This window comes from Ruditapes philippinarum, unplaced genomic scaffold (genome assembly GCF_026571515.1).
Source record: "Ruditapes philippinarum isolate M1 unplaced genomic scaffold, ASM2657151v2 ctg2525_1_1_1_1, whole genome shotgun sequence".
Classification (NCBI taxonomy): Eukaryota; Metazoa; Mollusca; class Bivalvia; order Venerida; family Veneridae; genus Ruditapes; species Ruditapes philippinarum.
In genome coordinates this window covers 1-27,183 of record NW_026866851.1, presented here as the reverse complement: position 1 = coordinate 27,183, position 27,183 = coordinate 1, and the positions used below count along the sequence as shown (strand labels likewise).

At 32.6% G+C, this 27,183-nt stretch overlaps 2 protein-coding genes across 2 annotated transcripts; one reads left to right on the top strand and one right to left on the bottom strand.

The window, feature by feature from the left end:
- Positions 1–397: 397 nt before the first annotated feature.
- LOC132734013 (asparagine synthetase domain-containing protein 1-like) lies at positions 398–15,513 on the bottom strand. Its single transcript, XM_060720716.1, has 15 exons — positions 15,368–15,513; positions 12,944–13,147; positions 11,969–12,091; positions 11,131–11,250; positions 9,939–10,104; positions 9,013–9,161; positions 8,276–8,390; positions 7,885–8,074; positions 6,808–6,888; positions 6,239–6,352; positions 4,299–4,443; positions 3,685–3,752; positions 2,821–2,904; positions 1,526–1,616; positions 398–933 (listed from the first exon to the last, which is right to left on the bottom strand). Exons 1-15 carry the CDS (start codon positions 15,422–15,424, stop codon positions 718–720), a joined length of 1,923 nt encoding a protein of 640 aa, XP_060576699.1. The 5' UTR covers positions 15,425–15,513; the 3' UTR covers positions 398–717.
- Positions 15,514–16,069: 556 nt separating this feature from the next.
- On the top strand, positions 16,070–18,530 carry LOC132734012 (uncharacterized). Its single transcript, XM_060720715.1, has one exon. It carries the CDS (start codon positions 16,103–16,105, stop codon positions 17,339–17,341), a length of 1,239 nt encoding a protein of 412 aa, XP_060576698.1. The 5' UTR covers positions 16,070–16,102; the 3' UTR covers positions 17,342–18,530.
- Positions 18,531–27,183: the final 8,653 nt, after the last annotated feature.

Here is a 27,183-nt window from a genome sequence, read left to right as displayed (position 1 = left end):
TATTTGGTAAATGTCCATGGTTGAGTGGTAAATTCAATGGTTGAGTGGTAAAGTTTGTGTTTATGTGGAAATAACCATGGTTAATGGTGGAATCCTTGACTGATTGATGTAGTCCATGACTGAAAGGTGAAGACTGGCAAAATGGTAAAAGTCATAGGCCAATCAGTAAATTCCATGGCCAAGTCGAAAAAGGGGCATTAATATGCAAAAAAGGAATCAGAGTATGGAACTTGTGCCAATCATGTTAGATAATCACAGAGAACAAGAATGAAGTGTCAATCCATTCCTTTCAGTAGTTATGGAGATACTTAACCACAGGGACACCAACGCTGACAAATGGGTGACTGCATTTGCTCGATTATTCTGCGAATAGTCGAGCTAAAAATGAAAATATAAACTTTTTCTCTTCAACAATAGCTCTATTAAATACTAAACAGTATACATTAAAAACACTTTCCCCAAGACTGAAAAGTGGATGTGCCGACACATTGGACAGTATTGACCTTACTTAAGATACATCTATGAGCTATTTTCTCTAAAACGTGTATTTCAATAACACATAGGAAGTCACCAAAGAAAGAATCATTTGTGAAAATGAACTTAATTTCTGTGATTAAAACTTTATATTCAATCTGATCACATTTAAGAAATTTATAACTGAAAGGTGGTACTGTATTTAACATGTTATATTCCTTTATTAAAATTTGTATATCACTGCTACAAATCCTCTGTTTTATTTTGATTATGAGATACATTAGTCAGTCTTGAACATATATCAGTAGCCTTCTCTTTGTTGTTTTCTAACTTTGCTATCCGAGATCCAAACTGTATAGCTCTCTTGGCTAGGGTAGCAGTTTGATGGAGTCCTAACTCCGTAGCACTTAATCTGAGTAGCAGCTTTTCGCCAAGTCCACGAGGTAGGTCGAGATTAGCCTGAAATGTTATAAGTTTTTACATGATATTAGCCTACTTTCAGCAGCTGAAAATACATGTACCTGTGCAACCAGCGCAGACAAAGATCTTCCCATTCTTTTGTGCCATCTGATCATGGTCTGCACTGTTTGCTTGGTACATATTTTGAAATTTTTCTCTAAAAACGATTTTAAGTTTTGTCCGGATTGAAAACTGGACAAGTCCATTTAAAATGCAACCTCCAATATTCTGTTAAATATAGTGCAGTTATCTTTTATAAATGTCAAGTTAAAGAATAGTTGATTTAAACATTGTATGGCTTGAATGGGTACATGGTACTCATTCTGAAGAAAATAAAGCTAACATAGTCCGAAGTTGGTATGACAAGTACAATATTATCTCCCTTTGACCTGTATAATATTTCAAATTCTACTAGTTTATAAACAAAATCCTAAACTTAAAGAGATCTTAACAAACAGTAAGACAGTCAAAAATAATAGTAATTCTAAGACTGAAGAAACTCAGACGTTTTTGGCAATATTTGGTTAATTGCTTTTATCTGTGATTTGCGAAACTAGTATTTTCAAACGGTCAACATTTATCAATGATTCACCTTTTCATGAACTGGCAAGGAGCTCAAAAATTGTACAACTCTTTCATCCAGGAAAGGAAATCTGGATTCTTTACCATGATCAGTAATTATCCTGAAAAAGCAGTAAATGTCATGTGATTCTGTAACAAAATAATAGAAGTTCTGGTAGTGAGGTATTCCAAGTGATTAACTATTAAATATTAATAATCATTACCAGTTTAGAAAAAGTAAGAAATATTCTAAGAACTTTATGTTTATATCAACAGAAAACAAAGTTATGTTTTAAACTCTTTCCCTGCCTACAAGACCTACACATTCCACTTACAGTGCTTACAAGTCTGGTATTACCTCCATTGGGATATGATATTTGAATAACTGTTTAAGGATGTTTTTGGGAGATTTCATATAGACTTATAGGCAAAATTTAAACTGATCATATAATTTCTTAAAACTTGGCATGTTGTTAGAATATGATAACAGAAACATTTTAAGTGGAAATTAATTTTGGGTCACCATTCTCTTTTTCGAGTTATCTGCCCTTGAATGGGACTTTTTTGCTAAATTCAGGGGCAGATAATTTACAATAAAGAGAAACAATACATTATTTTTTTCTTATTTTCATGATGCTCACCTTTGTTTTAGTCAATATGCAAAATTTCAAGAACGAAGTAGGAGTAAATAGTTTTTTCTCACTTTCTCTTAACATCTGCATTTTTTGTTAAAAAATGGCCTATTATCTAAGAATTTAAGTACCGTTAATTTCATTAAAAAACAAAAAACAGAAATATTATAAGGAATTGCCATTCCTTATGTATTGTGCTTAACAATAAAAAGAAAAACATAATCAAGAAGTAAAAAAGAATTCATCAAGAAGTAAAAAAAGAATTCTTTCAGGCATATGTAACTTATTTTCCCTTGAAATTACCTCAAAATTAGTAGAAAATTCTGATTCAGGGGCAGATAACTCAAAAACGAGGATGGTGACCCCAGTTTCTTTTTCTCTTAAAATGTTTCTATTATCATATTCTAACAACATGCCAAGTTTTAAGAAATTCTATTGTACAGTTTTAATTTTGCCTATATGTCTATATGAAAACTCTCGAAAACCTCCTTAAAGATCTTATGTCTGCATTCTGCAATAATGATGTATTTAGAGGAATGTGCTGTCTTCCTGCTTCAATAAAGTTATGATTTTCGGTTGTCTCATGTCTGTCATAATGATGTATCTTTTATTAAAAACTGACTAGTTGTGTCATATGATTAAAAACCGAACCACAAAAACTGCTTACAGAATTTAAGTTAATCATATGATTTACCTGTCATCTCTACCAAGATTTCTAGATGAGATCCTTGTTACCTCCAGCTCTATCTCATTGATCAATCCTTTCCAACCTTCCTCCCTTTAAATAAAAAAATGTGTTTATAGTCTGTAAACAGTTTATATAACTATTATATTATCATATACATTCAAATACATTCCTAAAAGTACATCAAATATATAAATCAGTGGTGGCATGACCAAGTGGTTAAGTAATCTAAGGATTGCTTTCTGTGTGGGTTCAAACCCTGTCAGGGGCAAGCCGTTGTTTCCTTAAGCAAGAAACTTTACACTCATTTCTTCCATATGGACTTGAAATACTGGTAAAAATTCAACATTTAAAATTCTTCCCTAAGCACTTCACATACATTTTATATACTGGTAAAAATTCAATATTCAAAATTCTCCTCTAAGCACTTAAAATAATGGTTAATATTCAACATTAAAAATTCTTCTGTATGCACTTAAAATACTCATAAAAATTAAAAATTCTTCCATAAGCATTTAAAATACTGGTAAAAATTAAATATTAAAAATTGTTCCCTAGGCACTTTAAATACTGGTAAGAATTCATCATTCAATAATAAAGGAATAGAAATAGGACTATCATATTTGGCAGTAGCCAGAACGTGCTACTTCACTAAGATCCATATTTACATGTATATGTGTTGACATTTTTGTATCAAGTACATGTATTTTGTATCTCTGGAAAGGGGTCATTAAAAAAGACAATTTGACAATATTCATACATATTTATTTGCAAAATGTATTGACCTTGGTGGTACATGTATATGGTAAGTATTTTTACAAAATGTCACGCTAACATTGTAAGATAAAGTAGAAAAATATAGAAAAAGCTAACTTGTATCTGACTCTGTGTCTGGAATATCCTACAAGCTGTTCATCTGCCCCCATACCACAAAGAATCACCTGAAAATATATCACACTACATTATGTACTTTATTAAGTAAAAATTTGGTCCTATACAGAATAACATTAATTTGAATACTGATGTTTTGTTAATTTAAAGTCACAAAAATAAATGCTTATAGTATTTGCCATTCATCATGTCAGACATAAGTATTTTTTCCATATACTGATTTAAGTTATTTTCTTTTCAACATTGAAATCTTTGCAAAAATTATAAAACTGGAAATGTGTCCATGGAATACCAATGCCCTTACATTCCACTGTTTTGGTCAATCAATCTATGAACAGACAGCATGACTTTTTTTTTGGTTGAGTTTTAAGTTGCATCAATGCAGTAAAGGTAATTGGCTACTTTCCAGATTTACTGGTTGAGGAAAAACCATCCGGTTCCCCACCTTGTATCATTTCAGGCACAGCTGGATGGATGGATGACAAATATCAATTTATATGCATCACAACCAGTCCTTAGTGGCTAGGTCATAAAAACCATTTAAAAAAACAACATTTTTTTGCAAACACTATAAAATAAGTTAATGAACTGTATACTCTAGCCTTGCTGCATATATTTGTTCCTCTATATTGTCCATTTCCTAGAACACCAATACCTCTAGAGGCAAACCATACAGCACAGCCTATACTATCATCTAACACTGTCTGTAGAGGGTACACCAAATCTTGTATATGTTCACTCCTACAGGAAATAAATTGACAAATATACATGTATCAGGATCCAATTTTACAAACAAAAACTTGTATGATAATTCACTTTCCAAAGACATAAATGATATAACATGTATAATCTCATTGTTATAGTGCATATTAGCAACCCGAGAACTGAAATAACACCAGAGGTGAGGCTAATTTGCACAACTACCCTCTGAGACATGTGTTGTATTTTTTATTATACCAAACCAACATTTTAATGTATTTTTTCACCGCTATGCATTATTACTCCGAGAGCCATTCATCAATTGTGGCCAGGGGATAGAACTAGAACATTATGGTTTTTTAAGTCCACATACATTACACGCCTCTGGGGAATATTGTAAAACAATTATTGACAAGGTGATATTCAATTCCAGGATGATAGATCGAAATAACACCATGTGATGTCACATAAGGCTTTATAGTAAAAAGTTTACGTGAAGTATAATCTCTAGTTTTATCACAAGCATTTAAGTGGATAGTGAAATTATACTTTGATAATTTCAAAGCCATATTATCATAATGTGATGTCAGTGTAGCTGAACTATATTTGGTTTAAACGTATTTATTCCCGAAAGTATATATAATGTACATACAAATAAATAACAAACAAAATATTTTTACACAATGGAAAAGGATGAGAAAGAAAGACAAGTCTTACAGAATTCTTTTCTTTTATATAGCTATATTTGAGAAAGTTTGAAAGAAATAGATAAAAAAAGAATGGAAATTTGGTCTGAAATACACGCCCCTGTAAGTAAATTTACATGATTACAAGATGCCAAATCAGCAACATGTTCCATCTGGGACATAATATGATAGACCAAGCAACTGCAGATAAGTGCCGCATTATCTTTTTGTCCTCTGTTTTGTCTTTTGATTGATGATAAATTGTATACTTTTCGTCCCCAGTAAACATAGCATAAGATGTTAACTGTACTTTAATGTATAAATGGGTTTTACATGGTTCTATGAAATTTTTTATAAACAGTGCACTTATCTATTGACTGTCAATTGATCCCAACATTAGACTGCTTAATCAATAGAGAGATGCTTGGCCTGTTTCATTATGTGCCAGCTTCCATGTTAAAGCTTTAGAGAGCATAACAATCAAAGTTACTAGACAAATTTTCACAAGAAAAGGCTTTTGTATGATAATGTTTCATTTTTTTGTGTAACTGATTAAGAAGGTAAACCATTATATAGTAAAATGCTAAGACTGTTTTTATATTCTAATTAATAAATTGAAAAATGTTTGTCATTTTGTATCAACAGCAACATACAGTATTCTCATAGGTTTATTCATTTCAGTGCTACAAGCAAGAATGATCTTCCTACATCATAACTATACTGTTTACAGCATGGTTGAACTAAATTCTACACTGTCCAACCAGAAACAATATTGCCGACTGATCAATTTTTGTATTTGAATATTAAAAACAAGACCCTTCCTTATTCAGAGTAGGCCAAGCCAATTATTAAGAAATTCAGCAAAAGAGGGGCACTGCACAGTTACCTTCTCAATCAAAATATATTGAAGAAATATAATGAAAACAGTCGGAATATCATTATTTATACTCAGTTACTATGATATTGACCCAATCATCAATCTGAAACCCCATAAAAAGGCAATGGTCCAAAGAGGGCACCAACATACCAAATATCTAATATCAGAGGTTTATGGAGTGGTAAGTGTGATGAAAAGATAGGCAAACTAGAAGCTATATAATGTACATGTACTCAAATGAAAAATGTTCAGGCAGCATTATGAAGTTTTTTACCTTGTTTTTTGTAATTCTTCGGCTGTTACATTGACCTCTATGAAGTTCCATTGTCTATCTGGATTTAACTCTGCCAGAGCTGTATAACCTGTCAGTCTGTCTGGGACGTCCCATCTTTTCACTGGGTCTGATTTTCCAGGTCTAAGAATTCAACAAAACAGATTTGAGTCATGCATAATTCACAACAAATGTTGAATATTTAAGTAATGACATTTTATGCATAATAGTCGGATTAAAGATGTTCACAATTTTACTTAATCGGATAATGCTCAATTTTTGTACATGTAATTTCAAAAAGGGTCATAATTCTGTCAAAATCCATGTTCAAGCCATGGGCCTTGGACAGTGACCTCCTATTACACTCTCAAAGAGGTGTGTGAAGTTTCAAACCATTCCCTAGTAGTACTAAAGATACCAACTTGCATGCAAAGACTTGGACTGTCTGATCATAGTCTGCAATTGTCATTATTCAGTCGGTAAATATTTTAAAAATTTTCCCTAAAATTATAAGCAGTTATGTCCAAATTAAATGCTGGACAATTAAGTGTGTTAAGGAGTAGACATCTTACTTTTCCTTCCTCCCAGACGGTTTTGGTTTCAACTCAAAAGCAACATTTAGCAAATCTATTGGTTCATCTATTGGTAAACATCTGCAGAGGAATACATATTTGTTAGTCTGTATGGTGATAATTGTCTTAAAATCATTTTAAATTTCGAAGTATACAGAACAAAATTTTTAACTTTTCTAAACATTCAGACAGTTAAACAAGAGGACAAGCATTATAACAAGAGCATTACTGGAACCTAATATCCATTTATCACTACTCTTACTAAAGACTGGTGGGCTCTTTGGCATTTAACACACCCCTAACTAAAAGTTTGGGGACCTCTTTGGACGAGTGTTCATGACAGCTGACTTCAAATCACATGCCCCTCACTGCTGTGGGCTTGAATCCCCTTTCCAGACTTCAGATTCTTCATCATGAGGAAACTACTTAGCTAGCATATGGAAGGTCAATACCTAGGTACAAGCTTAAAATTATGAATGAAATGGCACTAGATGTCTTCCTCCACCTGTAAAGCTAGGAAGCTGCCTTCTGACCTATACAGTGTTGGTGTGACTTACTGCCAATCACATACAAATAAATATACATCAAGACCCAGCCTATACACTATCATGGTCCCTGGTAATAAAATCTTCTAAATTGAAATAAAACTGTATACACACATGCTTACAGAAATTTTTACGATAAAATGTTACTAAATAATCAAAGTGACATTATGCTCATATTTTGCAATCAGGTTGACTTGAATTATAGCAAAATATTTTAAAAGATTGGCTATTATTATGCTGATCAACCAATAATTGATAATGAAGAATGTTTATGGTTCAATATAAAACACAACCTAAGTTATAAATAGACTGCACCATTCTTTTTAAGAATACTTTATGAACAATATTTATAGAAGATTTTGTTGGTCATGTGAATTATTGACTATATTTTTCACAGTTAAATATAAGACTGAAAACAATTACGACAAAATGTCAAGTTATTTTTATTTTTATACCCTTTCATTGACCATTTACACTTGGATGGGCATAATGTCACTTTAAAAAACTTGTAATGGATGATAAATACACTTACTTATCGGCAAGGGCAGCGATCATTGTGGAATCTATCCCACCAGAAAACAAGATGGCTACTCTGGATGAGGTGGTCATGTGACTGTCACATGGTATGCCATTTTCTGCAACATCATTTGCTGCCCCATCCATGCAGGCTTCCACATTCATACCATCAGATTTTTTGGCATGGCAAATTGTAGAGTTATCATCTAAAATGATAACAATTATTATGTATTTGCTAACAACATACTGTATGTAACTGATTGAATATATATTGTATAACTAAAGAAATTAGTAAACATTTATTTGTTGTTGTTGTTTTTTTTTTTTGTTGTTAATTGTATATTTAAATGCAGTTCAATAGGATAAAAAAGATCAAAAACCAACTCAAAATATCAAACATGTTTCACCTGAACACGGCTCTATCACATGTTGATTAAACACTCGTGTCCGTACAGCTTCCAGTAAAACACCCGTTAATTGTCTACTTAGTGTTCTCAGGTAACTGTTTGTATCTAAAAGATTCTAAAATAGAACATACAAAGATATGTACATTTAAAATAGTAAAATCAAACACAGCATCAGTAAAACTTAGCTTAATAAGATCTATCAAGGTATGACGTTGTGATCCTAGAAAAATTAAATGTTTTCCAAATTTCTATTAAGTCTTAAGACTTAAATGACCTGCCTATCTCATCACAATAATCAGATTAGCTGATATTACTGTGCAGCTGGATGACCATACAATAATCTCTCACCTGATATTTCAACCATTTTCAGTTTTCCACATAAAAATCCCTTCAAATCCATAATTGTATGTTACAAATTTCAAATCTCGTCAGGTCAGTTACATAAAGTTAGGAGGTTTGTTTGACTGGGTTTTACATCACAACAACACTGTTAAGGTCATATGGAGACGTTCCAGTTTTCCAGCTTTACAGGTGGAGGAAGACCTCAGGTGCCCTTCTTTGCATTATTTCAGGCACAAACAGGCACCTAAGTAGAACCTGTGACCAATATTCCATAAGCTAGCTGGATAACGTCCTCACATGAAAGAATTCAAAGTCCCTATCAGGGTTTGAGTCTACAGCTATGATGTGATGGGCAATTAGTTTGAAGTTAGAAGGTAATAGAGCCACCAGGTTACCTGTAAATAATCAAGGTAAGCTTGGTCTGGTGTAAGCTCCGGTAAAGTATAATCTGCAGATGGTAGACTCTTGTTTAAGATAGGTAGTTGAGATGATACTGCTAAATCGTCACTTATCTTAAACTCTACAATATCTGATGGTTTCTCACCTGGAAAATAATAAAAATAACATTTCAGTAAAAAAAACTTGAATGAAATCAGCATATTATGTAAAGGATAAAAAGTAGAAATACTTTTTTTTATTTTCACTATTTTTACACTGTAAGCCTCTTCCATCATCAGAAACTAGCTGGTTTGGTTTAAACATATTTTAGCTCAGTTGCGAAACTTACATTAATCAGTTTTAAGTCTGCTTCCTAGAAATCAACCAGTGCTGGTGTCATATGAAGAAACATGGTCGTGACCAGATTAGGACTCGAACCCATGATCCCTGGGTTGGGAGGCAGACACCTTAATAAGTAGGTCATGGTTCCCCTTGCACTATCATAAAGCCCTGATTTATCTGGAATCATACCATACCAATGTCAATACAACAAAGGTCCATGCTTCAATTTTATTTCTCAAAAGCTTTTTAAATGCTTTTATTTTTATTTCTCAAAAGCTTTTAATTTTGGTGTCCATATATATTTCCAAAATGTTACTCATTGGTCATTTACCTGAACCATCATTTGCTTTTCTTGCTTTTGGGACATAGTACAGTTATAGTGATTAAGTGTTTTGTATGTAAGTCAAAATACTACTTTGTTTACATTTTGCAAACTTTAAGAAAAATAATTTCACATTCAATGTTACATTTGTTTGCTAATATGCTCTTAAACTATTATTTCAATGTTATAATACTCATGTTTGCCATTTCTAATGAAGGAAAACATTTATTCATTTCTGAGGCATAACGTTCCTTAAATAATTAGTATTACACAACTTACAAGAGTATATCTTTGTAGCAAAGTCTGGATCAGTCTGGACAATATCTAATGTACCAGGCCACACTGCACATTTCCATGGAAACAGAGTGATTGTATTGAGAGCTTGAGATTCAGTCTGGCTACATGTCATCTTATATATACCAACAGCTGGTACCTCCTTAAATCTCTGTAAAACCATATAATACAGGGCTGTAAATCTATATAATACTTATCTATAAATCTGTATAATACAAGTCTGTAAAACCATATAATACTTCTCTGTAAAACAATAAAACTCTTGTCTATAAAACCATATAATACAGGTCTGTAAAACTATATAATACTTATCTATAAATCTGTATAATACAAGTCTGTAAAACCATATAATACTTCTCTGTAAAACAATAAAACTCTTGTCTATAAAACCATATAATACAGGTCTGTAAAACTATATAATACTTATCTATAAATCCATATAATACAAGTCTGTAAAACCATAAAATACATCTCTGTAAAACCATAAAACTCTTGTCTATAAAACCATAAATACTTGTTTGTAAAACCGTAAATCAGTCTCTTAAACCATATAATACAACTCTGTAAAACTGTATAATACTTGTATATAAATCCATATAATACAAGCCTGTAAAAACATATAACACCAGTCTGTACAAAATATACTAGTCTGTTAAACCATAAAGCACTAGTAAAACCATCATACATATACTGTAGAAATGAAGCGGTGTGCATACAAAATGCAATTATTTATATCATTATATTATTTATTTGTTTGTTGTTGATTTTTTTTCATTTTACTATGACAGCATTGATGTTAAAATATTTGTCAAATTAAATCTTGTCAATGAATATTTTTAACTCATACATGTCATAAGCTGCTGAATTTCTTAAATTGACCTGCTTTCTCTTTTGTAACTGTCAAATATCAGTTTTGGAGATTTCAAGATGAAAATTTAAAGTTAGCCAGCAGTATGGAGCTTTGGTAGACTGCTTTGATGTGCAGGCTGGCCTAGCTTTACACCTGTGGCAAAGATTCAAGCAAAAGAAGGGTTAACTAATATTCCTTGCACCTTCTAACCCAAACAATCTAGCCTGTTAAAATAGACAACAACAGACAGTAGAATGTTATTTTCTTTTGATAATGTTCTTATAATCTTATCATTGTCAACTACGTATTCATTTATCAATGTTTTACCCAAGGTTTTATCTGTACTGAACATAGAATAAATGCTTCATCATGGCTCTCAGGTAAATGCCAAAGTAAACTTCTTCTACCAAATACATCACGCCCAAACCACAGGGTTTTGGTGTCAGCCTGTTATATAAGCAAAATTAAAATATTTTTAAAAATCATATATGAATACTGTAACTTCAAACACAGGTTCAAACAATAAACAAGTGATAGCTAATATAATTATAATTATGACTTATTGAGAAAAAACAAAGGGCACTGCAGTACAGTGACCTACTTTAGGCTCTAAAAAGCAAACAGCTAAAATGACTTTTTGTGCATTATCAGGCAGTTTGGCCCCCATTTAGCATATAATACTTACATACAATTCTTTACACCCAGATGCCTTCAAACCAAAATTAACAAATCGAAAAATCAGTTTTCCATAGAAAACCTTATTAAAAAGGGTTAACTATTTCTTTGATTATGTCCAATATGAAAAATGTATCATGACACTCATGTGAACATGTTCCATAATTTTCTCTGCAATTTATTATCAATCATTATTTCTATAGCAAAAACATCAACTATAGACTACATGTATGATAAAAGCAGAACAAAAATTCAGGCATAACCTACTGAATTTATATAATAGATTTGCAGCATTTGTCCTACTTTGAATTCGGAATACTAGTAAACCAAACTTTTTAGGCTTTTATTTCGAATTAAAAAATATTGAGCTACCAACATTAAAAAGCCTGGTCAAAAGGCAGGCATGGATATGCAAGCTGGCCTGGCTGTAATATTCTGGTGGCAAAGGATGATCATTTTTGGTTCAACTGGGTTAAAGGTTAAATATTACCTGCCAATATATAAACGACCATGGGCCTTGAACTTGTGCGAACACTGCAGTGATCTGAGATTCTGATGAACACTGACCCAGCAGTTCTAACAACACTGTAGTATCACTCTTTGATTCTGGTACCTATATTAAATAAAACCAATCTGAATATAACACAAGAGTTAATTATACCGATTCCAATAAATTAATGTCACAAAAGATTATTTTCAAAATACATGTATTCTCAATGCTAACTTATGTATGATTAACTTAAATCACCATACTTTATTTACGTCTTAAAGTATTATACTAACATGATAAATCTTTTCTTCACTTAAATAAAGACCATTTGTTTAAATTTAGCACTGAAAATGCATGTAGTCCCAAGATATTTGCTATGCCTAGGTTTTGCCTCTCAATCAAGAGGTGCTGATGCTGACTAGTCCAACTAATGGTACTACACCTTGAGATATTGTGCTGTTTCACACATGGGCAATATCTCCCCTCTATGAGAAGCAAGATTCTGACCAAGAACAAAAATATCTCAAAATCTGCCTTTGGCATAAAAAATATTTTGACTAATACTGAGACCTCCCCTGATTACAATCATCTTTCTTTCTAATAAAATATGGTATAAGGAAGGAGCAGGAAGTAGACTTTGAAAGCATTTCACTAATAAGTTACATGCTTTCTTCACAAATAAGTTACAACATACAATGTTCCAGCAATATTCATGTTAAAACTTGGCCTTTTTAGAATTGCTTTGTACAAAATGGTAGTTTCAAAATTATATTTTTTTTAACCATGGTATATCATGGTCCTTAAAAAGACAGATCTTTCTGTTGTTTACTTGCTTGTTAATGTAATAAGCAAACCACTCAAGCTTATACCTATAATTTTGTACTCCAGAGTAACTCCCAAGCATAAAAAATGTATCCAATACCATTATGTTATTCAAATGTTCCTTAGAATAGATAAAAAATTACTATTTCATACATTTATTCCACCAAATATTTCTCCATTCCATAACAACAGGTTTCCCTGCGAGTCTTGGGCAGGCTGCACAGCCATTTCATCCCCTCTGAGATGAAGGACATGGCCAGTAAATACAGCTGATAAATGTTCTGCGATGTCAATCTTAACATCTTTGCTTTTATCTGGTCCTCGATTACAAAGGCGTGATTTCTTCAGTATGTCATCCTGAAAAGTAAAATATGTCATGTAAAATTCCTTGAATGTTTTTTTCATTGCCATAATAGTAAACACAAGCATGTTGTTTCATATAGAATTTTAGGTAAGCAGTGCTTTCAGGAGTATATACAGAGTATAAATAAGGTGAACTTCTGGTGAATGCCTGAAAACTTCTACCTACATGACTGTTATTGTATGCAGTTTTCCTTTCACTCATAGAGTTTCACTTTAAATAGGCTTTCGCATTATTTCAATATGCCAAAAGTCATTGCGAGTCCATACACTTTACCATATCTTATTGAGTTACCATATACATTTTAAGTGTGGTTGCTAGTCAAAGCCGCCACAAAATGGCCAAATTTGCCACTTGTAAATGAACTTAAAAATTTATTGCCAATTGTTACATCTCTTTAGAAATGAGCGCTTTCAATTTTAAATTTCAAGAATAAACCTTGATAATGAATTGCTAGAAGTGGACTTTTATCCTGAAAAATGCCAACGATGCCAAATAAAGAACACTGAAAACTCATGAACTGTCACATGATATGCAATTATCGAAAACAATGGAAAGCGGAGTTATGAATTCCACTTTGTTTGACAATAGTTGTTGTTGTTTTTTTGCTTCGGAAATAAACCCCAACTTTTATTTGCTGTGAAAATTGATATATTTACAGGCCTCGACATTAGCGGTGGTCCGTTGGTCCAAGACCACTTGATTTTGGCAAGAACCACCTAATTTTAAAACCCACTGGTCCGTCGGACCACTTGAATTTTCTGGTTGATGCAAGGCTCATTTGGAAGAATGGCGATTTGGTCAAAAACATGTAATATAATTTTGTTTAAAATCTATGTCCGATGTATATGGTTCATTAATCTCTGATTAGTTAAAGAAGTTCTTAAGTCATCAATAACTTTCATTTTAAGCCGCTAAAATTTTGTTTATGCAAGTTAAAAGAGTTAAGAGTTTATGATATAAATTTAGGTACAAAATTCTTTCAAATGGTGCTAGTAATTATGCATCGTCTGATAACCACGGCGGAACCATTAACATTTATGTTTATATGTTACATGTTAATCAACCGTGAGTATCCGATGATGGTAATTATATGATATCGGATAAACTTAAATTTCAGATACTTGAATAACGGCAGCAAACGAAAGGAACTGGAAAAAATACATCTAGTAATTCTATGCTATTTATCTATATTTTAACTGTTTAACGATAAGAGATCTGTTTCTTCTAGAGTTAAAATTATTTTAAAAGGTTAAAAATACCCAATGTCAAAAATGAATATCAACCAACAAGCAACAGGGAGGTAAAATTCTGTATTATAAATCTGTGAGAAAAATAAGATAAGTTATAGTAAATAATAACGTTGTCATTATTTAAATAATTTAGATATTTCCTTGTTTTCAAAGACAAAAATAAGATAATTTATTAGTTCCATTAAAAATGTTAATCTGTAAAAGATGCTATGTTATTATCATGATTATAAGACGTACCGCATATCAGCAATGAATATTTGAATAACAGTAAGAAAATAACAGACACAAATGGCTTCACTATTCCCTAACTTGAGTTGAGAGAGAAATCACTTATTTATAAAAGTTAACATAAATAAAAGCTCTGTTGTGTATTTTTGACTGAGATAAAAACAAATAAACAAATAACTCTACGATAAATACCTACTGACTTGCTCTCCCTTTTCTGATTAGATGACAAATATATATCTAAAAATATCTGTTTTCTTTAAAGATTAATAATACATCTTTGTCATAAAGTTTAAACATTTTTTTCTACATTTGCAGTAAAAAGATATAATAATGATAACTGACCACCTGACTTCTGGAAGGACCACCTAAATTTCAAATCTAGTGGTCCGGCGTACCACCTGCTAAAAAAGTTAGTGTCGAGGCCTGATTTACCATAACAACCACATATAAATAGAAAGAAAATTACCAAAAAAAAATATGAGAAAAAAATTTAAAAAAAAAACCTATTGGAAGTTCCAAGTATTAATGGTCAGAAAACTCACAATTCGTGGGTATTATGTAGACAGAGAATATACCAAAAATGCACCACATGCGTAAATTGTCTTCAAAATATATCTCAAATCAATTATAAATTAATCTAAACATACCAAATACCTTTTGTATCCGAACAACTTGTGTCCGAATTAGTATACACAAATGAACATGTTTAATTTACAACACTACTATTAAACTTACCAAATTGAATTTTTCAGAATTTTCTTTTTCAAATAGCAATAAACATATTCCACACATCTTTAAATTTATCTTTCTCTCATTAAACAGTTAAAATCTAGTTAATTAAAAGTGAGTGTTTAGAGTACTCAAGAGAGATTACTCTTACATTTATCGCACTTACAATGTACGTCGTCTGAAATGTAATATTCGCTTGGACCACATTAAGCTGCACATTATTTTGCACGTGAAGAAATAGAATTCAAGGCAGTCTTACAAAATAAAGTAAGAAAGTTTTCATTTATTTTTGAGATACACGTTATCCTTGGAATTGATAAGGGCTGTCAGCCTACCGATTGTGTGTAGTAGATTCTATGTTTTTTTATTTAGAAATGTTTCCGTTTAGAACTATGGAAATATCACGTGCAAATAGGTCTATTATCAAATTATGCATTGCTTTTACACGGATCTTAATTAATTAGAAATCTACTGTAACAACTAGATTTCATCTACGGTATTAGATCACAGGAACTTGAAATTCTATCACTATTAACGATAATATGCGAAATATACCCCCTATATACTATAAAAAAACAGTATATAGGGGGTATATTTGGAAATTATAATTAATATTGGTTATTTGATAGAATTTCAAGTTCCTGTGATTAGATCTACTCGAAATACCAACTCGTAAACTGACGTCAGCTGCACGTATTTTTTTATCAAGTTACGTCATTTAAGTTAACGCGTGCTTTCTCAATGGCGTCAACAAATCATTTCAGTTTGGTGTTATTTTTTACTTGTTTGTTAGATACCGGTTTCGTTGTAAGTAAAGGCAAAGACTATGATAAAGAAGTGCAAGCTTTACTTCCTGACTTTGAACGAATTGCCAAAAGTATTGACAAAAACGGGTTAAAAACGAACTTATGGACGGTTGGAACATACATCGCAGCCCACAAATATTTCGGAGTAGACTTCCGGTATTTAACCGGGAAGATTGAAGCAAGCGACCAAGTCTTCCACAAAAAATTTCCATCACCGATTCTGAGAGACCTTCATCCAACAGCATCCAAGGCTTGCGAATCTTCAGCTATGAAGTGTGTGACGGAGGTGGTTTACAAAGCTAGGCAGTCCGGCTCACTTCAACACTTAATGAAATCAAAAGAGAAACTTCAATCATTCGCACCATTCAAAAATAACTACGAGGAATTCAAATTTCGACAGACAGCCATGTATTATCTGTGTTGGCATACTCAGTTGGAGGACGAATTTCTCAAATTCAGCTCTGGTAGACAATCATGCCTATCTTATCTAAATGCCGTTGATGAAATACCGGCAAAGAAACGATTCAAGCTGGTTGGAGACGGCACTCCTGCTATAGAAGATATCCGAGACGAAGACTTCCGGGATGACCCTTTCACGTGTGCACGGCTTTGGTTCTGTCCAGACCCTTGCTATGGAAGAAAAGATAGAGGTCATTTTAAGAAAAGAAACTTTAAGGTGGAAGGTAATCCCTGTTTGGAACTGAAAAATAGTGAATGCAAATGGGAAAAAAATGGAAATATCAATTTCAAAGACCTAATACGGAACAGATTCAATATTACGTGTGATTGTTCGTCCGAACGGAAAGGTTTTAGTTGGAACAGTAGATTTGGAATGTGTGTCGACACAGATGAATGTTATGATAGGACGTCAAACTGCCCTGACAATAGACTGTGCAAAAACACTGTTGGGTCTTTCATGTGCACATGTGCCAAAGGTTATGCAGTCAATACTGAGACAGATGAATGTGAAAAAACGGAAATTCTACACGAGTCGGCATCGATGTTAAGTTATAAACATTTCCAAAGAGAGACAGACAAAGAAAAAGGAGAGCCAGACTTTGTATTAGAGATGATGGATTTCGTAGGTTTGTCAGTTGGTAACAGAATATTACAGAATAATCTGTCGTTCGTTCTAACAACTGTATCAATGGTTTTACTACATTTCTTAATATGAAATTCACGACTGATCTGAAGAATTACGTACACTTTCAAATTAAACGTACGATGTCAAATTGTAAATTGTCAAAATGTACGATGTGTATAGGAAAGTTTAAAAACATTACAATTTTCTAAAATGTCAAAGAATTTGCTTAAAAAGTTAAACATGTTCAAAGATTGAGAATTTGCTTTACATAGTTATACGAATGTTGTTGGTGAAGTGCGAGATAAATGATCATATATTACATATCTACATACAGCAGATAATAGCATGTTTCAGGAGCAGATGTTTTTATGCATCATATTTATAAATGTTCATACTAAATCATTTAGAACACTACTGTATCATATTTTTTTCAAGATTTTTTTTTCGAATATCCCTATGATACATTTAGAATTACTGTGTATATCATTATTTGAAGTAATTAATGGGCAAAGCTGCCCGCTCTGAACCAGTCCAATTTAACGGTAAAAAAGTATTTAATTAAAATGTTTTAATTACCAGCAAGCTTTACGATTGAAATACCTGCTATGTACAATTGATTTGTTATTTATCACTTTACACTGTTTTATTCTTAATTAATTGGGAAGAGGCCTAAGCCTCTTGATTTTGGGACAATTTATCGCTAAAATTGCTAATTTTGGAAGTACAATGTAAAAAAGCTGGTGTATGTTCAAAGTTTTGGGAAAGCTGCATGATTCTAAAGGAACTTCAGATTGGGAAGAGGCCTTTTGTAGGTCTCTGTTATATAAGGTGAAAGATCACTGATTTATCATAAGTATCGTTAACAAGAATAAGGCCAACATCTACATTATTAAGGAAAAAAGTATTTACCATATTACACATTCTAATTTTACTTTCTGATTTGAAATTCCATCACTGTAACACACAATAAAAGTTACATTTTACACTTTTGTGTGAACCAAAATGACTTGTTTCATTTTTCAAGCCTTAATGTTACCCTTATGAATGTGTTACCTTTAGAATCAACATATAAGGTAATGTTTGAGTGTTCTACTCAATACCCTGGCAGCAGACCATACGGAAAGTTTTCAATGTTCTGCTTAATTCTACGGAAATTTCAGTCCGTGCCAAATTCATACACTTGACTTTCTTAGTAATATGCAATACTTTTTGACCAATGGTTATCTATTAACAAAACTACAAAGGCCTCCATTTTTTGCAAGGTTGATAATACCCCCCCCCCCCCCCCCCCCCAATTCCATATTGCAGGCTATTAATACGTTTTACAGGGCGCAAAAATTATCAAAGTTATCGAAGAAAGGTCGAATAGAAGCGGACACAATTCTCATTTAAATATGTTAATGTATTTTAAAATTTTGAATTTTGATCTGTGAATGATTCTGAATGTTTAATAAATAGGCATTACTATGACTAATGTTTTATATGAACATGACTATAATAGGATGATTGGGCTATTTTTCCCTTTTGATTTATTTGCACCATTTTTAGGATATTTAATTAACGTATTGGTGTCTAATATGATAACAAGAAAACATAGACGTTTCCTAAGTAGTAGTCAAAACCACGTTAATTCCCTGGTTTATTTAATTTTATTTGGACTGACAGGACTGGGAGATTAATGTTCTAGATCTTTTTGCTGTAGGTTTGGATTAATAATTTCAGTGTAAAATTTTAGATACTTCGCTTGCTCCGTTTTCCAGAATGATTATTTTTATTGTGAAAAATTATTCAAACATGAAAAGCGTTTTTAAAGCGCTTTAAACTCAATTTGGGCTTATAAGATTCGCACAAAATTGTTTATCTATGTAGTATAAGTAACATGTATATGGACCACAATAAAGTTTCAAAAAGTATACAAAAAGTTCCTCATTGGCCAATTACCTTATAAACCATCTTGTTCATCTGTTGCATTTTGGCAATAAGTACAAATTATAGTGAATTAGTGTTTTGTATGGAAGACAAATTGTATGGAAGACAAAATACTACTTTGTTTACATTTCGCTACTTTTATGAACAGGTATTGCATCGTCCACGTCTATCGCTACTTTCAACAAGCATCTAACATTCTCTTAAACAATTATTTAAACATTGATGTTTGACCTTTCTTAAGAACATAAAGTTTTTACATGAGCGCCTTTTCAGTGGAAATGAAAGTTTGATTGCTTAATCATCAAATAAAAACACTGATATGTAATCGCTCATCAGATTATGCAAAAACGAAATGTGGAAATACATGTGATTAGAACAATTTCAATCATCTGCATTCAAAAATGAATTCGTGCTATTATTTTTGATAAGTATATTGTAAGCGTCGGGATTTTTTATGGTTCAGAATAGTGAATTAAGTTTGCACAGTTTGGTTAAGTTTTAAGCTTACTTTTTTATTTATTTCAGCCAATATTGAACATGGTTTTGTGCCTTTTATTTGAGCCACTATTGAGTACATGTACGTTGTATGGAACTTAAATGAGCCGCGTCACGACAAAACCAACATAATGGGTTTGCGACCAGCATGGATCCAGACCAGCCTGCGAATCCGCGTAGTCTGATCAGGATCCATGCTGTTCGCTTACCAACTATTACAAGTAGAGAAACTGATAGCGAACAGCGTGGATCCTGATCAGACTGCGCGGATGCGCAGGCTGGTCTGGATTCATGCTGGTCGCAAACTCACTATGTTGGTTTTGTCGTGACACGACTCAATTTTTGATAAAAAGGGGTAAGGATCATAATAATCTTGTAACGACAAACATATTATATAATATATTTATATTTTATAAACATATCAGAATAATTTATCATGAAATCTCTTTCTATGGAAAAATGGTATTTTTTAATTTTGATTATTGGTAATAAACAAAAGGACTTAATGGTTCACAAGTTAGTACAATAACAATGTGAAAGTCAATTCATTATAATACCATGTAGTTTTGGTGTTTTTTAATATGTTGCATAAAAGTTTTTTTTTTTTAAATATAACATGTACATGCTTGGTATATGCTTTAAACTTACTGAAGGTAATGAAAGAGCTAAAACAATTTTCTAAAACTAAAATATTCAGTGACATATATGTCGTCATTGTATACACGCTATTTTATAAAATATATATAACTATAACAAGAACTATTGAATATTCAATAAGGCAGTAAAAAGAAATAAAATAATTTCATTTTTAACCCGTGGCCTGCTGTTACCCATAGTCATTTAGTCTTTACCACCGGTATCACACCAGTGTGCAGTTTGAAAAGCCGCTATAGTGTTGGTGACCCTCTTTTTGTATTTTAATATTCAAAATCCCTTAAACTTTGAATAAAATGTTCCAAATTCAAAGCAGGGAAAATCTTCTGCACAAATTCAGTAGATTAATGGTTAAGATTACGTTAAACAGTCAGAGAGGCAGACGCCATGGATGTTCCTACATCTGCAGTAGCCATTACTGAACTGTACTTACCTCCAAGCAATAGGTGGATTCAACGTGCATCCTCCAGATGAAAACTCCGCCAGCTGAGGATGCATATGGATCATATGTCCAAACACCTTGTTTTCTTATAAGAGACAGCTCCTTTTCAGAGAGTTTCCTGAAATACTCGTGGCCCCTTGCCCGTTATTTCCACCAAAATCGACTGCCGCTCCGTTGTTGTAATTTACATCGTTAATAGGTGCACCTAGTCCAACATCTATTGCAGCGGCACCCGAAACAGGAGCTGACACACCTGAACTACTAGTAACGGTTTTCACATCGGTACCAAAAGATATAACTTTACGTGAAATTTGAGTTTTATCTTCTTCACTGTTTCTCCTGTAAACATATCTATCATAATTTACTTCATATTGCCCTCCGTTGCCATTATTATTGCCATTATTATTGTAACGCCCACTTCTTGCACTAACTGAACCACTATATTGACTACCGCTCCCTGCATCATTGTATAGGGAACCATCTCTTGGGCCACTGCTCTGGCTGCCACTTCCCGAACCACTTCGACGAGCACCATCTCTGTAGCCACTGCCGCGGCTGCCACTTCCCGAACCACTTCGACGAGCGCCACCTCGCACACGACTATCAAATCCACCATTAGCATAAAAATGGTCAAGAGAATTGTCCCAATTACCACCGTTGTTATTATTATAATTTCTACCATTGTTTCTATTGTCGTATCTGTTACCATTGTGATTGTTGTCTCGGTTGTTATTCAGATCGTTGTACCCGTTTCCCCCTAATGCTCGTGCGGAACCTCTACCTATTCTTGAATCGTAGCCATTACTGTTACCTCCTCTGGATCTGTACCGGCCTCCATTGTTTTCATCAAAACCCCTTTATTAGTGTAAAAAGATGAAATGCATATAAATATTTATAAAATAGAGATATTTGTTAAACGAAGTACTCCGTCTAAGATGGATTTAAAGTGATCGTATTGAATATAGACAAAAATTTGGACATGAATGAACACAATGCCAATATGACACACCGATGTTTATATGTCGCCGAGGCGCCAGACCTCCCTCTTTAGTCTAGGGCACTAGACCGTCTCAACGGTAGAATTTCGTAGATCTGGGGTCAGGGGATGACAGATCAAAACAAATTTCCGGCGTAGCAAAAATACCTTTTAGTAATTTTATAAGAAACGAATTTTTAAGTTTTTGAAATTTCCCTTTTAAGAAAATTTTAAATGAAAAATTAAGGTTTTAAAACCAACGACCAGTACCTTATTTTTTTCAAAAAATTTTTTTAATTGCCCCTATTGGTCACTATTCGTCTAGGTCTTTAAATAAAAAAGGTGAAAAAAGATGTGATTTAAACCCGTTGAGGGGGGTCGTTTTACAATTTTAGGGCATACTGCAAAATTAGAGTATTAGTATTTTGGGGAATTAGAAAATGATAAGGAAAATTTTTACACCTTGACATCACAAACTTTAAAAATGTCCACTCTATTTGGCGTGTGCTGCTAGAATTTTAACCGGCTCATTTTAAACTAATGTAATCGTTTTTTTCGATTACCGAAAAAAAAACTTTAAACGGAAAGGACAATATATAACTTTTTGATGAAATTTGATAAAAAGGAATTTTTTTCCTTTTAAAAGTTTCTGCCAATACCTTTGCAAATTTTCACGTAGCCATTGCAAAGTTTACGTTCCCTTTCCCAAAACTTTCCCCTACCCATTGAAAAGCCCCACCAAAACCAGTAAAATTTTTCTTATAGCCATTGTTGATTTCTACCTTTTCCCTTTTAAAAAGTTTCACCAAAATGTTACAATTTCCCCTCCATAGCATGTCAAAGTTCTATCAAACCCATTTTAAAGTTTCTACCAATAACCTTTGTCAAAACCCGGGCAAATAGTTTTGGGACCAAATTTCCCCGTACTTTGACGGGGAACTGACCACCCCCCCTGCCCCCCCCCATACCCCATTAAGGGTTTGGGAATATGGGAAATGCCGGATGGGGGCCCAAATCCCCCATCATCCCTCTTATCCATATCCTCTCCGCAAAACCCTTTGTTTTTGTTTTGAAATTTTTATAGTCCAAATCTTACTTTCGCCTATCTTCTATAGCCCCCCCCGAACCATACCAACAACCCCATTTTTTTTGCCAAAATTGTCTTATTATCTCTTCCCTCCAAAACCCTTTCTAAAACCCAAATCTTCCGTGCCCTGGAAAAACCCCCGTCGTATGGAAATGGTCCGTATGGCATAGACGCGCCCCACCCCCTAAAAACCCTTTTGGGCAAAACCCCCTGATCTTAATATGAGGCCCGGGTGGTGGCCCAGGGAGGTGTACCGAGATGTGGGGGGCCCCCTTGGTAAAATCGAAGGTGCGGAGGTTATGCTAATGAAGCAAATTAAGAACACATCCCCATCCCCTAAATGAAAATAACTAGATTAAAAAGTGTACATAGAAAAACTACAAAATAATAAAAATTGTTTTTTTTACCCTGCCAATTTTTTTTGTTTTGTGATAAGCCCTTTTCAACCCCTTTACAAAAAGCCCGCTCAAAAACAGACGTTTTCAATGAGACGAGTCTCGCGTTTTTTTATGCTGACAGAGCTAAGTCGACAGTTTTGTAGGGCATTGTTTACGTTGTACTTCCCACCATTTGCTTTTCCCCGCCAAAAGAAAAATGGAAAAGTATGTTGGGTTTAAAAGCAAAGGGCCAAAAATTGGGAAAAATGGTCTTTTTTTCGTTTTTTCAAACATGCGAACAAAAACATGCTTTTGAAATTCCCCCAATTGATGACCATTTTTGAGCTAAAAAAGTTTTTTTGGGGCTATTTTTTTTTTATTTTATCAAATTTAAAAACGGTTTTTTAAAAATTGTTTTTAAATTTTTCACTTTTTGACAAAAGGAAAAAAAAAGAAAAAACGTACGAAAAGAAATTTAATTTGCGTTTCGTTCTTGGGGCCTCACGCCCTCAGCGGATTCCCTTAAGTTTTAACGGGCCTTTTTTTATTGGTTTACGTTTTTTAATTGGATCTTTTTAAAAAGGGGTTCCCGGAACCCAACACTTTTAATGAGAAACTGGGCTTTTTTTTTTTTTCAATTTTAACATAAAATGGCGGGGGAAAAAATTTTCGTCGGCAAAAAAAAGCGCCCCCCAAACCCCACAAACCCGAAAAGAAAATAAAGTTAAAAAAAAAATTTTAATTAGTATTTAATTACAGAAATGAAAAAAGTAAAATTGAAAATTTAAACCTGTAGGGGTTTCTTTTAAAAAAAACTTTAAAAAATTACGGGCTCAATTTATTTTATGTAACGTATTTTTCTTTTAAAAAAAAAATATGGCTTTTTTTTTTTTTCATACGGGAAAATTTTATATTTTTTGTTTCATTTTTATCGATTTGCATATTCGTAAAAGTTACAAGTAAATAAATTTTGCAGAAAACTTTCAGCGCGGATGTAGATAAAAATTTTGGAACGCGTTTTTTAAAAAAATAAAGCAGTAAAAATTTTTAAACAATTTTTATTCAAATTCATTTGAAAAAAAAAGATTACTTAATTTTTAATTAAAATGAACGGCTAGTTTTTTGTTAAAGCCAAAAGTTAAACGATAAAAATTTTTAAAAAAAACAACAAAAAAGTAAATAAATTGTAAGTTTTTAAAAATTTCAAAAACACATACCCCGGATTTTTGGGCCCCGCTTGACTGAGCCAACCCCTGGGGGCCGAAATGTTAAGGAAAAATTTTTAATCGTCAATTTTTATTTTTGGGATTCTTTGCTTGATTGTGTTTGGATCCAATTTTTTTTAAATACGGAGGCAAGTTATGTCAAAATTTTGTAAACAAGGCCTTTTTTTGAATTTGATGTCAGTTTTTGGAAAAAACCCTTTTACACACGGAAGCATGTAAACTTTATTTAAAAAACGCAGTTACTACAGAGGCTATATGTGACGCTGAAGGCTAAATTTTAAAACAAAGTAAAAATTTTATTTCAAGGTTGGGGGTTTTAAAAAATTTTTAGTTAAAATTTGGATACCTTAACTTTTTATTTTTAATAGAATTTTCCAATAAACCTTTTGTTTTTAAATAAAAAGAATAAACGCCTATCAAAAAGGGTTAGTAAATTTTGTAAAGCACAAATTTAAGAGAAGAATGTTACGGTTCCATTTTTCGGATGACATAAATTTTAAACTAAGGGAATGTTAAAGTGTAAGTCCTACACATTGCATTTTTTTTCCAAAATACAGAATTAAGAAATAACGTCAAAAAGAAAAAGGTTTGGTTTTTTAAAGCTTTTTTTTGGGGTTTCAACTTCTGCCCTTTTTTTTTCGAAAGGCCAGGGTTTTAACCCCAGATAACCATTTTAAAAAAGGGTTTAAAAGAAAAAAAAAAGGAAAATAAAAAATACAAAAAACAAAAAAATTTAGTTTCCCCTTTAAAAGGGAAAGGGTAGAGAAAATCTTTCGAAAACGCGGAAAACAATCTTATCTTTTCCCCTATTTTTATCTTTCCCATTAAAAGTCAAATTTGGGTGATTTGACATTGTAAATTTTCATATTTACGGCAAAGATGAAAATTTATTAATAGAGTGGGAAAAAACGTAAAAAAGGGAAAAATGTACGTAGAGGCTCAACGGACGTCAAAAAATTGATTTTTAAAAAAGATTTTTGGAAACCAGCACTTTGGGTTTTGGGGTAGCACGGGGTTTCTTCTTTCCAAATTTTAAATTTTTTTTTGGCACGGGGAAATGGCCCACGCGAGTTCTCGTTTTTAGCATTTAAGAAAAAGGTATACAAACACGAAAAAGAAAATAAAAATGTAATCCATTTTTTTAAATTTCTCGTTATTTGGTTCCTTAAAAATGAAAAAAATGTTAATTTTTAAAGGTTTAAAATATTTTTTATTTTGAGCGATTTTCGAAGTAAAAATTCGTTTGTTTTGATGGAATAAAGGACAGGTTTTTAATTTTGGAAAAGGGGACAACTGGGTAAGGCAAAGAACGAACCTTCAATTAAAAAGGAAGAAAAACCGGGGAAAAAAAACACGCACCCACAACAAAACACGAGTGCAAAAATAAATTTTTTACCAGAGGGGCATCGATCAAAAATAGCTCGGGGCTTTTTATATGCGGGTTTTTTTAAAAAAAAATTTACTTTTTATTGTAAAAAATTTTTTAAGAGGGCAATAAAACCGTCCCCCCAAACCCCCCTCAAAAGGGGCCCCGCCCCCAAAAAACAAAAAAACAAAAGAATGCCGACCCAAAACCTTTTGTGTACAACTAAAAGTTAAATTAAAAATTATTTACCAGGACGAAAATAAAGGGGAATATTTTTTTACCAAAAAAATTTTCCGCAAAAAAAGTTTTAAAAACGGTGAGATCGGAATAAGCCCTATAAGCGTAGGCGGCATTTTTGATATAAATAACGATGGGGAAAAAGTGTATCTTTTTTAATCTCAAATTTTTTTGTGTTAAAAAATGATAGTTGAAAGTATTTTAGTTTTAACAGGGAGCGCTGTAATTCCAAAAATTAACTAGAGCCGGCCGACAAATCCAAATAGTGATTTTGACCAGATGGATCCAGACCACCGCGAACCGCGCGTCTACAGGATCCATCGTTCGCTTACCAAAATTTTTACATGTAAGAACTGATACGACAGCAGGATCCCGATAGACTGCGGAAACCAGGCTGGTTGGCCCCTGCTGGTCGCAAACGATTATGTTGTTTTTGTAAAACGGTATATCATTTTAAACCCCTGCCCCCAGATGATCAAACATTTAAAATCAAACTTGTAAAATTCCAAAAGGAAAAGAAATGTAAATTTGGGGAAAATTTAATACATTTTTGTGCGAAAAGATTTTTTTCAGTATTTTAAATTTCTACTGCTTCTAACGCTAGGGCTATTTAGCCTTTTTTCACATTTTGTAATTAAAGTGGGGGTAAGGCATTAAAGTAAATGGGTTCTTTTATTTTCAAAATTTTTTTCAAAACATTAATTTTTTAAAAATTTATGAAAATTGCAGAAACTGGAGCGTGCGTTTTAAAAAATTTTTTTGCAAAAATTTTTCTTAACAAAAAACGTAAAAGACGACAAAAAATGAAATAAAAAATTTTTTAAAAGAAATTTAAAAAGTTTTTAAAATTTCAAAAGCCTTAGTCTAAAGTTGAAAGTTAATGAAAATTTATAAATCAAACAAGGGAAAAAATGCTTTTTAATTTAAAACGTTTTTAAAAATTTTTGGCACCAAGTTTATTAGAAATTTTATCAGATTACGTTTAGAAATTTTCTCTTAAGGGGAAAGTTCGTTTTTCTTAAAAGGCACTTTTGCCCGAACAATAAATTTTTCTTCTTTTTCCCAAAGGGAAATATAGTTTTTATTTGGAAACAATATCAACACCCCGTGTTTTGTCACTATAGAAAAGGGAAAAAAGGGGTT

Excerpts from the sequence above, each read along its gene's own strand:
- LOC132734013 (XM_060720716.1), bottom strand. The coding sequence starts at position 15,424 with ATGTGTGGAATATGTTTATTGCTATTTGAAAAAGAAAATTCTGAAAAA. Across the intron at positions 10,105-11,130 it reads CAGTACAGATAAAACCTTGG|AGATTTAAGGAGGTACCAGC; the intron begins GTAAAACATTGA and ends ATGGTTTTACAG. Across the intron at positions 8,075-8,275 it reads TGTGATAGAGCCGTGTTCAG|ATGATAACTCTACAATTTGC; the intron begins GTGAAACATGTT and ends TTATCATTTTAG.
- LOC132734012 (XM_060720715.1), top strand. The coding sequence starts at position 16,103 with ATGGCGTCAACAAATCATTTCAGTTTGGTGTTATTTTTTACTTGTTTG.